Source organism: Perkinsus marinus, assembly GCF_000006405.1.
Source record: "Perkinsus marinus ATCC 50983 genomic scaffold scf_1104296957898, whole genome shotgun sequence".
Lineage (NCBI taxonomy): Eukaryota > Perkinsozoa > Perkinsida > Perkinsidae > Perkinsus > Perkinsus marinus.
The window spans coordinates 1-13,771 of NW_003206965.1; the positions used below are offsets into that span (position 1 = coordinate 1).

Genomic DNA, 13,771 nt, shown 5'->3' on the forward strand with positions numbered 1-13,771 from the left:
CCCGATATCATGGGCGAGATTTTCAACACAGGAGTAAATGAAAACAAGTGTGGTAAATTTTACCAGGTAATATTTCACGTAGTCATCCACGTATCAAGTTGATATTATCAACCACTATTAGTGGTATGCGTCGTCAGATTGTGGATCCTGTATTCCTATTTCCGAGGCAGATCAGATTTTTGTGGTCTACGACTGAAGAGAGGGAGAGAAGAAGAGAATATTAATCTTTGGAAGTCTTCTTGCCATGTTATCTCGTCGAGTTGAGTTGCATCGCATTGAGGCACTCTAAAAGGCCAAATCGTGACAACATCCGCGCACGAAATCTACCCGATAGCCATCGAAATAGAGACAGCCGCACAATGCTCCGGGGACACCAGTTATCACAGTTTTACTGGAATGTTCCTAGCCTACTGCGCGACTAGCGTTACAAAGCATCACAGAATGATACAGTTAGAGGTTACTGCATCAAGCCTTTCTGAAGGGCCCCTTTAATGTAGCAGATCCCTTTGCCACAAATATGACATCAGTCGCTCCGCTGGCACGCTTGAATGAAGCGCACAACGATAAGTACAGGTGTTCTATTTCGGGATTCCGACACGATAAGCTGGGCCTCCTGCAGCTCTTGGCCCAATATCTCGAGAATGGCATGAGTAACCGCGAAGACATCGTATGAAGGCTGTCCCGTAACTGGTTTGAGCTGCCGTGCAGCTGCTGCACCTCAGCTTGCATAGGCTCGATGTGCCAAAAGCTTCACGTCATTCTGGTAGGTCAACACGGTTTCCAAATTCAAAAGCACGTTGATGTAGGTGCTCTCGACATGGTATTTCAGTAGGCGCCGTCTGCTTCTTGATGAGGTCGACTAGCTCCTCTCGTGCATTCTGTCATCAAAGACTTATCGCAGCGATTGTGCTGGACGACGAGGAACGCGCTCGGAGTGGCTCGCATTCCTCAAAGCGATCTCAGTTCTTCCATCGACGAGATTTGTTGATTTTTATCACTGCCGTCGGCAATCTGCCGCATACTCAACAGAAATGGATTTTGGTCTCGTCAGGATTTTTGCAACTCCCCTCTACCCATAATCGTCACCACTCCCTGAGTCACCTCCATTTGTCATCAGAGACATCTAAGCAAATCATATTATGATTATCATAATGATCATATCTTCTATCGTGTTGATCCAACTGTTGGCCTATGGTGCACCACTGGTTCAAGCAGGTTCCTATATGAAGACCTACCAGAAGTACAAAGGCCATAATAAAGACTACTCGATTTTCTGCACCATGACCGTTAAGGAATTGACTAAGGAGCGTTTGGTGGCCGATATTGAATTGGAAAATACGTTTCATGATAACATATGTTATGGTTGCGAATTCGATTACATGAAATCTATATCCGGAACCACTAATCGCAGTACTGCTCTGCGGGAATCCTATAAGCTCCAGACCAGTTCGTTGGGTGTTGTTGATGGCGACTGCCTCCAGGACCTCGCTGATTCGATGCATATGGGTAGTCACTGTCGCTTCAATGCCTACCCGAAAAACGGTCATATGATCTTCGAGGCTTGCCGTCAACTATTTGACCTGTCTCCGAAAAGCTAACTCTCCAATGTAATTGTTATGATGATCTCTCAAGGCCTCACAAATCTGTTATAGCTGTCACTTAACATTTTATATCAGTCGACACTTATCAGACGAGGATTGATGATCAATACTGCTTACATTCCTCTTCCGTATACTGTTAGAGGAATGCTGAGGGCAATTTTTTAGTTCTTTAAGTTTATAGTGTTCTGCCGAGGCCTGCTACCTTCGTTGTTTGTGCGTCTGCCGCAGACGGTTTGCGTCTGCGTGCCAACTTGCACATGTATACAGCTGTGGTATCAGATTCATTGTAGCACGATCCATATTGTAGAGATTGGTACCGTAGCCATCTTGGCTCAAGTTCTGCCTTGTTGGGTTCAGTAAATGTCCACCACCCTCAAGCGAGCAGAATACCTGGCGTTAACATGGCGACAGCGGCGTTCGGCAAAGCAACCCTCCCCACCCTTGGCAGTCGCGTCGATCTTGCCCATCATATCCACATCGTCGACAACTGTTTGCTAGAGTGTGGTCTGGCAACGTTGGATACTGAGGGTAAAGTGAACATCAAGCCCCAGAGCCAGTACTCAATGTAGCGATGTCCCCCGTAGCAATGTCTCGCATATTAACCAGTCGTGTTGTGGGAAGAAGGCTGCCGACTTCTTCTAATCTCGAAATCTTAGCTTTGATCGAACTTTAATAACGATAACTCAGCGCTTTACAGCCTCATATTACCCTCACCCTCCGCCTGCCTGGAGCTCGAGGCTTCGGAATTCAGTTCCATATGCTACTAGTAGTAGCCTACTACACAGATAAGTACACTGAGGGGTACCAAGAAAAGCCAATCGGCGGTAAAGTGAAAAGTGTGCGAGCGAGATTCTTCCCTTGGAAGTGAGGGTTCTGTAAGGGACCAAGTTCAACGACTGCACAACGCAATGGGGGAAATGGCGCTCGCCGCATTAGGTGGCACCAGATTGGGTAGTTTCGAAAGCGCAACAAACTCGCACTTCCGAGCATGAAGAATTTAATGTTGGTAGCAGATTATCGGATAAAATCAATGAGGTTACAGGTTGCACCTGTGTAGTGATTCTGCTCCAACTACGATGTGAACAATATTTTCTTTCTGCAGGTTCAAGCGTGCGAAAGGAACAATTTTTGTTTTACCATGTTGCTTGAGAGAGAATAGTTTCTTGGAGTGTTGTGTTGGCGGGTAGCACGCTTAAATGGTTAAGCCTAGTAGGCTTAACCTACCCATTTGGAGGTTGGCGTTAGACGCCAAAATCACTTCTGTTCCCTCTTCTCCTCCTTCTTTCGTCATCGCCGGATCCCTCGATTTTGAGGAAGGGCTACGTAATCACGTTGCCGAAGAAGGGCGAGTCGCCCCGGGCGACCGGCCGGCGTGGGACCCCAAGGCCTGGAGGCCGATCACTGCCAACACCGGGCTCGCAAGGGTTTTTGACAGGCTCTTGTTTCGTCGGGTCAGCGCGGAGCTATCCTATCCACCTAACCTTCATGCCTACAGACGAGGAAAGAGCTGCGATACTGCTGTTGGCCAGCTTGAGAGCTCCATCAGAGAAGCGTGGAGGCAGGGTTTCAGTGTCGGCGCTCTTTTCGTAGACATTGAAGGCGCTCTTGACAAGTGTAGTACATGGTCCTCTCTGCAAGTGTTACTGGACAAAGGTCTCGGTCCAGACTATCTGGCACTATTAGGTGACTACTTGAGCGACAGAACTGTTACGGTTCACCACGGCACAGACTCCTGTACTCGTAGGCTCACCAGAGGCATCGCTCAAGGGGGTGTCACCGTGACACTGTCACGTCACCGTGGGTCTCCAATGCCTTCATGCTTACCTTTGATGCGGCTCTGTCCTCTTGGGTCACCGTCATCTATGCGGACGACGGAGTTATTCTGTTTCGCTACGTGGAGGAGCCCCACATTCAAACAGTTTGAATCAAACTGCTATTCAATATATATATCGACAACGACCTTCTACTTTTTGGGGGAAGGTATTTCACAATGCTCGACGCGTGCAACTCCCTTAGTTTTTCTAGGTGCTGTCTGTTGTTCGGTAACCGAACCTCAGTTGGTTGTTCTTTCAGCCCTCACATGGCAGACGCCCATTCTTTGTGACACTTATCGAATGTTGTTGCGCTCACTTAGCGTTGCTTTTCTCTGCTGTTGTTATCCGCTGTACCATTTTCGACTGTGTTATTGGCGAGAGCTCGTTGATCGAGATTAGTGGGAAACTGCTAGTGGGGAAGACAGTGTCTATTACCTGGTGTTTCCATCGGACACTTTTCAATGACGACGATCATCACTTACAACTTGTAAGTTACAAGTTGTGAGTTACAACTTGTACAACATTGTCCTATAAGTCCGTAGACTAGTTAGCCAAAGTCTGGCTGCCAGACTTGTCTCGTGCTCATGACGTCTGTTGACGCTTACAGCCGTTGCCGTGGTATTTCTGCGGATTTGCTTTCGCTGGTGATGTCTGAGTTCACTCACCCATTTTGCCTAGTTCCAAAAAAGCGACTTTGAGTCAAGTCGCTTTGAGTTTGAGTCCATTGAATGATCGTGTTGACTTGCTTGAACATTTTGATGAACGACTACTGATTGATACTGAGCAAGGTGATGCTTCTATACGAAAAATACTCTGAAAGTTGGCTTTTCCTTGTGGCATCGTCAAAGGTCGATCTGTTCGATCCTGAGTACAGGTTCTTATTCGTCTTTCTTTCGCAGAGTTAGGTCTGGCTAATAAAGCTCGTGTGGCTCTTCTCGATATCCAGGGATTCCTACAGTTACTATCACCATTACAGGACCGTCATGAGCGAGTGACACCTTGCCAGGTTGGATCGCTGACCATCTCTAGATTGGCTCGTCTGTGGTCGGCCTTATCCTATATGCAGATGCAGCATCTGAGATGCTGCCAGCTACTCTACTATTCTCGCTCATTTGGTGCAACTAAAAGATCAGTATATGAGTAACTATCAATATAATGATTATTCTATGATGATATATCCTGGTACCTGATATAACCCGATTATACTATAATCAACTTCACTGATTCTCTATGTATTAAACATATTATTCATATTGTCCGTAGGCAGTGCGAAGAGTCTAATATTGAACCACTGGTGTGGCTGCTTGTCGGAGTGTATTATGGTGTTCTCATCTAATTCCAATATACACGGTCTTCTAGTAACCCTACTGATGCACCTTCTCGCCAGCTTTGGTCAGCATGTGGAAAGTTTCTCAGACACTCTGTGTTTGCACAAGTATCTGTAGCTCGGTTGAATGAAGAAACAGAAAACTGGTCTTCCGGGAAGACTCTTCCCGATGTCGAGCCATGCCGTGGGGCAGCTGTCCGTGACAGACTGACCATAAGATCGAGCTCGTTACAGCAAGGCAGCGAAGCCAGAACAAAGAAGGAGTCCAACAGCATTGCAAGACCATGTAGAAAGAAACACAAGACGGGCATTCGCTGGTGTAGTCCTTTCACAGTACACTGTACTGAGTACAGTCTGTACTACACTAACTGTAGCTATGGGGAATGTGGTAAGCCTGAAATGGCGTTGAAAAACACCTTGGAATATCATAGGCCTCGTTCTGAGCTGGTCAAGATGACACCGACCTAGTCCCATCTACTGCACTCTCCCCGATTTCGCCTATCGAATTATCCTTCAGTCTCTCCTCTCTCACCGGACATGATGCCGACACGGGCGAAAAACTCCGGTAGTCCGGACCATAGTCGTCGGTCGCGTACCAATCACATGTGCTCCAGTCGTAGACTTCTTGCATGGATGGTGCCTCGTTGGTGGCTTGCACGTTACGAGGAGCTTTCTTGCAAGGAGTTTGACTCATTCCCGGGGAACTTGCAGTTGAGGCGCTGCTGGATTTCAGTCACTCCAATCTGTCCCCACGGATATTTTTGATACAAAAATCGTAAAAACCTTCTATCATGTACAAAATGGGAAGGATGGGCCAGTGATTTCGGTCGAGGCGCTCTCTCGAAGACTGTTCATTACATGCCCTGAGTATCGCCAATAACATACGAAAAACACCATCTAGCCGTCGAAATGGCACGATCATGGCAGACCCGACCTGTCCCCAAGCAGTCCTTTTTGAAAGAAAAATCTTGAGTTGCCCAGCCAGTGATAAGTGTTCACAACACTGCACGAGTCAGTCTGTACCAACACCCGCTTCTGACAAAAAACGTGAAATCTCAGGCTTAGCCTTTGACGAGTTAAGTAGAATAGTGCTTGTTCTCTCCTCCCCGATCTCTTCTCAGAGCTGATTAGTGGCTTTTAGTGGTAGAAGCCGATGTCCCTTGAAGGGACTCCCTTCCGAACCTTGAGCATTGTGCACCGCTTCGGAAGAGACGAGGCAGTCGCTTCTGAATGGCAATCGCCTTAGTCGCTCAATACGAGTGGAAACGAAGAGGCTTAATGCAATGATAGAATGACCTGTGGCATTTGGTTTAGCATTCTACTGAGGCCAGTTGGAGATCAGCTGCTACCTCGCATTCCATGAGCCGAGGCAAACCAACTGAAATCTTGTTGAAAACTCTCGCCAAGAGGAGGAAGTTCAGTAACTCTAGGTCTGAACGGCCCGGGGACCAGTCACGATTCATATCCGATAGTGGAGAACGATCACTGTTGCGCGGCGTCTTATGATGAAGCTTTTTTTCGGTATTTTCAAGCTACATGGATATAATCGTGCGTCAAAAGACCCTCATGTTTAGCTAGATCTCCAACACACGGTGAAGACGTAAATTGTAGACGAGTCGCATGGGGACGTAAAAGAAGTAGCGATAATATCGCTACTTATTTTATTTCTGATGAACAAGCTCAAGTGAATTTGGCGAGGAAGTTACCTCTGTATAAGAACTTTGATACTTTCGTGAGGGAAGCTGAATACGTATGGCAAACACGCCTAAGTCTGGTTACTTATGATACAGTACAGCAAAACAGTAAAGTTTTGAGAACTTTTTACACCAATTTCTATCGAACTATGCTGTTCCCGAGACTCCTTGGTGAATATGAAATCATTACCATACATTCCTGTTCAATCAAATGTGTCCGAGGTCGTATCGAGAATCCTTAATTTCGCCGAGGCCGACTCTGTAATTGTAGCAGCAGCGCTCAAATTAGGACACCATTTTGATGCTGGTGTCCTCTATAGCAGAGCTCAAAATGCCCTGGAGATGTCCTTCAACATTGAGAGCATGCGTTCGACCCATCATCGCGGTCAGCTGAATTCTTTACTGAGGCTTTGGCAAGTCAGTATCGCTTCTATGCGCCTTTCAACGTGGACTTCCCCATCACGAAGTATGGTGGGCGGAAAGCACTCTGTGCACTCAGAGCCTGTGAGCACTTTGAAAGGCACTTTAGTGAACAGGTGTGTCAACTGGATACTGTCCAGTTTACACGAGTGATAACCGTGGTGTAATTCACGAAGAGAACGAGTTAGGACTCACAAGTGAAAAATTTGGTCAATACGGTCACAATTTGTTGCAGATCAGGGATAAGAGACAACGTACTCGCAGAACGCAAGATACGATCGGCTGCCGACGAGGGTGTATACTAGTCAGATGGTAGAACGCTTCTACTAGAACCAACTGTATGTAGCTATGCCAGCTACTTATGAAAGAACGAGAGGAAGTAACCAGCCGTCTCATCACGTTTTGGGTGTTGCAGTCGTCGTTCAGTGGTTCCACGTTGCAGACAAAGTACATGGAAAAAGTCCTGACGGAACTATACACCCCTGATGGATCCCCTGATGTATAGTCAGGAGATGAAGACAACGGAGAGATGGCGGCTTGGTTCATTCTTAGTTCCTTGGGTTTCTACATGATTGATTTTGCCAAGGACGAATTACTGTTGTTCGCTCCTTTGGTAAAGGGAGACTACCCGATACCACCACCAGGCGAGAAGACAGCAGTTCGGTTTGAAAACGTTGATCTTACTTGTGGGCACTCCATTAGCCGTCCATATGTATGTGAAATACGTTGGTACCCGTCATCATCAATGCTGCCGAACCCGGACTGGATTCTACCAGATCTGTTCGTGACCTAAGAGTCTTAGGCTAAGCCCCGAGCCTATTGATTATGCTGTCCTTGAAATTCGTCGCCTGGCTCGTGGCAACTTCGTTAAAGGTGGATGTTTGGTCTATTTCACTAGTGCATCACGTTGTAACAACGTGACAGTTGACGAGCAAGTAAATGTCACCGCAAGAGTGTCTCTATAATTATGTAATGCGAAGAAAGTTGTTAGTGGTAAATTTCACCTCACCCTGTGAGAGGTTATTCTGGACGATTCGGTTCCCAGTCGTACTAACTCTACTACCCAGCCTAACCAAATCAGCCAGTCCAAACTCGTTTTGGCACTTCTCGAGTCCAGGGTGGCTGAAAGTGGGGAATTATACCTATTATTCCCGGGAATATTCCCAGGGAAGGGAATTAAGGAATTATTTTGGGGAATAATACCTGCATTTTCGGGAATTATGTAAAATAAAAGCCGAACAACGATGAACCTGTAGTTCCTTAATGGATTCTGAGGTTGTTGTTGTAACTAGTGGGCTCCAAAAGACCACGAATATGTGCCTGACTCACCTGTTGTGTATAAACGACGACGTCGATCGATCGGGCGCGCGCTCATGACAATGCTCATGTGTAGAACTCTCTTATGTCGGCTTCGTTCCTGATCACCTCACGATGATTTGATCATCTTTGTTCGATCGGCCTCAGCTATTGTGACTCTCATGATGAGAGTCTCATCATGCCTCAAAGGTGCAATCCTGAGAACCTAGACCCAAACCAGCACATAATGGAGTACCTTGCCAACGACGATGATGGAGAGCCAGTGAAGAACTGGCGGTGTGTCTTCATAAGAGGACCGGGTGAACCGAAAGTACACACACAACACAACAACTGAGACTTCTGTTCCCATGAACGCAATTCAATTCGATTCAATTCCATTCAATTCAAGCTGATTTAAATCTTATTGTGGGCCAGAGGCCGATCGCCCTCTCACAACAATGCCACTAGCAAATACTGCCAAAAATTACTACGGCATTCAACCAGCCTGGCTCATACTATCAGCTGTCTTGGGTCCCAGTGTGTTAATGCACTAAGAACGCTTCTTCCAATGCGGACGAAGCCATCCAGCATAACGGCGCTCTCAGAGAAATCCAGAAATCCTAGAGCAGAATGCAGAGTACGACAGTGACGAACCCGAGGTGAGAATTTCTTCCTCGGTGGGGTAGCATGTAAGTGGTGGCAGCTTGATCCCAGTTTCGATCTTGTTAGAATTCACCATCCAGTAACCTCCACACCACGATGAGGTACTGGGACCAGTGAGGTATGAACGCAACGTAACTGGCGTCCAGTACTGGCTGTTTTGCACTGCGAATTGCGAACATCTGCACGCGCTCGCCTGACGTTCGATATCAAAAAAAGTGACAGGATGCGAGAAAGCTCGTATTTTTTTCGGCCTTACGGCCGAGAAGGTCTCCTGAGACGCGGCGTCTTAGACGCCTATGAATGTTTTTCGGACCTTCTTTTAGGGTGATGTTAGAGAAAAAGACGATTTTGTACAATAATTCCCCAAATAAGGTCCATTATTCCCCTTTTTGACCAGTCATTATTCCCGGGAACTAAAACGGGAATTATTGGGGAAGGGAAGAATGATTCTTCCTCACCCTTCAGCCACCCTGCTCGAGTCAGATCGGACATAGGCTTCATTTTATCTCTCCTTTCATTGATTGTATCAAGAACGCAATCTGTTTTTTAGTCTCGACGTCATTTTTCCCCTCCCAATGTAGATCCGAAGCAATGATGTTGATTTGTCAATTAGAAAGGCTTATCACCTGCTATTTTCGACGAGTTATATTATGGACTCTTAGATATGATTCATGTACTCTGATTTCGCTGTGTGTCGGAGTTAATTGAAGAAATCTAATTTCGATAGGAGTCTTGTATGCATAACTCAGGAGTCGACGACTCCGAGTCGTCCACGAAATTCTCGAGGATCGTTTCAACCGAAACTCCAGCTGAGGATTTGTCACAGTCTAACTTAGTCAAACCCCCCCCCCCCGATATCATGGGCGAGATTTTCAACACAGGAGTAAATGAAAACAAGTGTGGTAAATTTTACCAGGTAAAATTTCACGTAGTCATCCACATATCAAGCTGATATTATCAACCACTGTTAGTGGTATGCGTCGGCAGATTGTGGATCCTGTATTCCTATTTCCGAGGCAGATCAGATTTTTGTGGTCTACGACTGAAGAGAGAGAGAAGAAGAGAATATTAATCTTTGGAAGTCCTCTTGCCATGTTATCTCGTCGAGTTGAGTTGCATCGCATTGAGACACTCTAAAAGACCAAATCGTGACAACATCCGCGCACGAAATCTACCCGATAGCCATCGAAATAGAGACAGCCGCACAATGCTCCGGGGACACCAGATATCACAGTTTGACTGGAATGTTCCTAGCCTACTGCGCGACTAGCGTTACAAAGCATCACAAAATGATACAGTTAGAGGTTACTGCATCAAGCCCTTCTGAAGGGTCCCTTTAATGTAGCAGATCCCTTTGCCACAAATATGACATCAGTCGCTCCGCTGGCACGCTTGAATGAAGCGCACAACGATAAGTACAGGTGTTCTATTTCGGGATTCCGACACGATAAGCTGGGCCTCCTGCAGCTCTTGGCCCAATATCTCAACAATGGCATGAGTGACCGCGAAGACATCGTATGAAGGCTGTCCCGTAACTGGTTTGAGCTGCCGTGCAGCTGCTGCACCTCAGCTTGTATAGGCTCGATGTGCCAAAAGCTTCACGTCATTCTGGTAGGTCAACACGGTTTCCAGATTCAAAAGCGCGTTGATGTAGGTGCTCTCGACATAGTATTTCACTAGGCGCCGTCTGCTTCTTGATGAGGTCGACTAGCTCCTCTCGTGCATTCTGTCATCAAAGACTTATCGCAGCGATTGTGCTGGACGACGAGGAACGCGCTCGGAGTGGCTCGCATTCCTCAAAGCGATCTCAGTTCTTCCATCGACGAGATTTGTTGATTTTTATCGCTGCCGACGGCAATCTGCCGCATACTCAACAGAAATGGATTTTGGTCTCGTCAGGATTTTTGCAACTCCCCTCTACCCATAATCGTCACCACTCCCTGAGTCACCTCCATTCGTCATCGGAGACATCTGAGCAAATTATAATGATCATATCTTCTATCGTGTTGATCCAACTGTTGGCCTATGGTGTACCACTGGTTCAAGCAGGTTCCTATATGGAGACCTACCAGAAGTACAAAGGCCATAATAAAGCCTACTCGCTTTTCTGCACCATGACCGTTAAGGAATTGACTAAGGAGCGTTTGGTGGCCGATATTAAAATGGAAAATACGTTTTATCATTACATATGTTATGGTTGCGAATTCTACTACATGATCTCTATATCCGGAACCACTAATCGAAGTACTGCTCTGCGGGAATCCTATAAGCTCCAGACCAGTTCGTGGGGTATTGCTGATAACGACTGCCAGTCGAGGCAGTGCCTCGACGACCTCGCTCGTGAGTTGCATATGGGTCTTCACTGTCGCTACAATGCCTACCCGCAAAACGGTCATATGATCTTCGAGGCTTGCCGTCAACGATTTGACCTGTCTCCGGAAAGCTAACTCTCCAAGGTAATTGTTATGATGATCTCTCAAGGCCTCACGAATCTGTTATAGCTGTCACTTAACATTTTATATCAGTCGACACTTATCAGACGAGTATTGATGATCAATACTGCTTACATTCCTCTTCCGTGTACTGTTAGAGGAATGCTGAGGGCAACTTTTTAGTCCTTTAAGTTTATAGTGTTCTGCCGAGGCCTGCTACCTTCGTTGTTTGTGCGTCTGCCGCAGACGGTTTGCGTCATAGAGATTGGCATAGAGATTCATTGTAGCACGATCCATATTGTAGAGATTGGTACCGTAGCCATCTTGGCTCAAGTTCTGCCTTGTTGGGTTCAGTAAATGTCCACCACCCTCAAGCGAGCAGAATACCTGGCGTTAACATGGCGACAGCGGCGTTCGGCAAAGCAACCCTCCCCACCCTTGGCAGTCGCGTCGATCTTGCCCATCATATCCACATCGTCGACAACTGTTTGCTAGAGTGTGGTCTGGCAACGTTGGATACTGAGGGTAAAGTGGACATCAAGCCCCAGAGCCAGTACGTAACAATGTACACTGAGGGGTACCATCCAATCGGCGGTAAAGTGAAAAGTGTGCGAGCGAGATTCTTCCCTTGGAAGTGAGGGTTCTGTAAGGGACCAAGTTCAACGACTGCACAACGCAATGGGGGAGATGGCGCTCGCCCCATTGAACTTCTGTGCCGGCTTCGCGGCGGCGCAAGTTGTGAATCTCGCTCGCCCGAAATTCACTAGTTGAAACGGGTGAAACGGCTGGGCGTCACGGCTTCTTCGTGAAGCCTTCTCTGAGCTTTTAGAGAGCCTTTTGAGTGATCTTTGAGAGATCTTTGAGTGATCTGTGAGGACTATCTTCTAGATAGTATCGGGAACTATCTCTTTCGTAACTAACCCTAACACCAATAGGTCTGTTATACCCTCAACGCTCTAGTACATTGCGTTAAGCCTCAGGAGTCTATGGAATCACGTTCTGGTTCTAAGTTATCCCCCTCTGTCGGTTCTGTCCGCAGAGGGAGATCTAGAGAGGAATCTAGTGCTTTTTCTCTTCCCCCTAGTAACAGGATTCCATCACCGGCTCCTGCACACTTCGTATAGGTGGCACCAGATTGGGTAGTTTCGTACTTCGGAAAGCGTAACAAACTCGCGCTTCCGAGCATGAAGAATTTAATGTTGGTAGCAGATTATCGGATAAAATCAATGAGGTTACAGGTTGCAGTGCAACCGTTGCACCTGTGTAGTGATTCTGCTCCAACTACGATGTGAACAATATTTTCTTTCTGCAGATTCAAGCGGGCGGAAGGAAAATTTTTGTTTTACCATGTTGCTTGAGAGAGAATAGTTTCTTGGAGTGTTGTGTTGGCGGGTAGCACGCTTAAATGGTTAAGCCTACCCATTTGGAGGTTGGCGTTAGACGCCAAAATCACTTCTGTTCCCTCTTCTCCTCCTTCTTTCGTCATCGTCGGATCCCCGCGATTCTGAGGAAGGGCTACGTAATCACGTTGCCGAAGAGGGGCGACCGGCCGGCGTGGCACCCCAAGGCCTGGAGGCCGATCACTGTCAACACCGGGCTCGCAAGGGTTTTTGACAGGCTCTTGTTTCGTCGGGTCAGCGCGGAGCTATCCTATCCACTTAACCTTCATGCCTACAGACCAGGAAAGAGCTGCGATAATGCTGTTGGCCAGCTTGAAAGTTCCATCAATGATGGACCATCATAGAAGCGTGGAGGCAGGGTTTCAGTGTCGGCGCTCTTTTCGTAGACATTGAAGGCGCTCTTGACAAGTGTAGTACATGGTCCTCTCTGCAAGTGTTACTGGACAAAGGTCTCGGTCCAGACTATCTGGCACTATTAGGTGACTACTTGAGCGACAGAACCGTTACGGTTCACCACGGCACAGACTCCTGTACTCGTCGGCTCACCAGAGGCATCGCCCAAGGGGGTGTCACGTCACCGTGGGTCTTCAATGCCTTCATGCTTACCTTTGACGCGGCTCTGTCCTCTTGGGTCACCGTCATCTATGCGGACGACGGAGTTATCCTGTTTCGCTACGTGGAGGAGCCCCACATTCAAACAGTTTGAAGGTGGGGCTCCTCCAGTTTGAATCAAACTGCTGTCGATGCCATTTGCGTAACCGTCAGCGTGGCCGATTCGACAATCACAGAGGGCTGCGTCAAATGACTGGGGATTCAATTAGACAGAGAATTCGAGTGGAGCCAGCATGTTGCCTCCCTCATTGGGACCATCGAGGCGTCCTACCACTCTATCAAAAGACATGTCTGCAGCACTTGGGGTCTCATTGCCGACGTTGCTCTTGAATTCTTCGACACTGTGGCCAGAGGTCACCTACTTCATGGAGTTGGGTGCTGGGGCCTGGCAGCTAAACGTCCAAGAATAGCTGGACAGCTAAGGTCACTCCAGGCGAGACTGTACAGGAGAGCGCGACGACTCAATAGTCGAACTCCCACAAGCTTCGCATGCCGTATTGGTCACGAGGGAA

The 13,771-nt window shown here is 47.3% G+C and overlaps 4 protein-coding genes across 4 annotated transcripts in view; all 4 read left to right on the plus strand.

Annotated features, from left to right (window-relative positions):
- Positions 1-1,151: 1,151 nt before the first annotated feature.
- On the plus strand, positions 1,152-1,598 carry Pmar_PMAR024956 (hypothetical protein; the record flags this gene model as incomplete). Its single annotated transcript, XM_002774677.1, has 1 exon — positions 1,152-1,598. The coding sequence occupies one exon, from the start codon at positions 1,152-1,154 to the stop codon at positions 1,596-1,598; it is 447 nt and encodes a 148-aa protein (XP_002774723.1).
- A 5,306-nt stretch (positions 1,599-6,904) lies between these two features.
- Pmar_PMAR024957 (hypothetical protein) lies at positions 6,905-7,361 on the plus strand (the record flags this gene model as incomplete). Its single annotated transcript, XM_002774678.1, has 3 exons — positions 6,905-6,972; positions 7,097-7,168; positions 7,283-7,361. The coding sequence occupies 3 exons, from the start codon at positions 6,905-6,907 to the stop codon at positions 7,359-7,361; spliced, it is 219 nt and encodes a 72-aa protein (XP_002774724.1).
- Positions 7,362-10,800: 3,439 nt separating this feature from the next.
- Pmar_PMAR024958 (hypothetical protein) lies at positions 10,801-11,262 on the plus strand (the record flags this gene model as incomplete). Its single annotated transcript, XM_002774679.1, has 1 exon — positions 10,801-11,262. The coding sequence occupies one exon, from the start codon at positions 10,801-10,803 to the stop codon at positions 11,260-11,262; it is 462 nt and encodes a 153-aa protein (XP_002774725.1).
- A 2,486-nt stretch (positions 11,263-13,748) lies between these two features.
- The window catches only part of Pmar_PMAR024959 (hypothetical protein), a gene marked incomplete at its 5' end in the record, with an annotated part of 1,791 nt that continues 1,768 nt past the window's right edge, over positions 13,749-13,771 (plus strand). Inside the window, one exon of the mRNA XM_002774680.1 lies at positions 13,749-13,771. This exon is cut by the window's right edge and continues 4 nt beyond it. Coding sequence (XP_002774726.1) covers positions 13,749-13,771 — 23 coding nt within the window.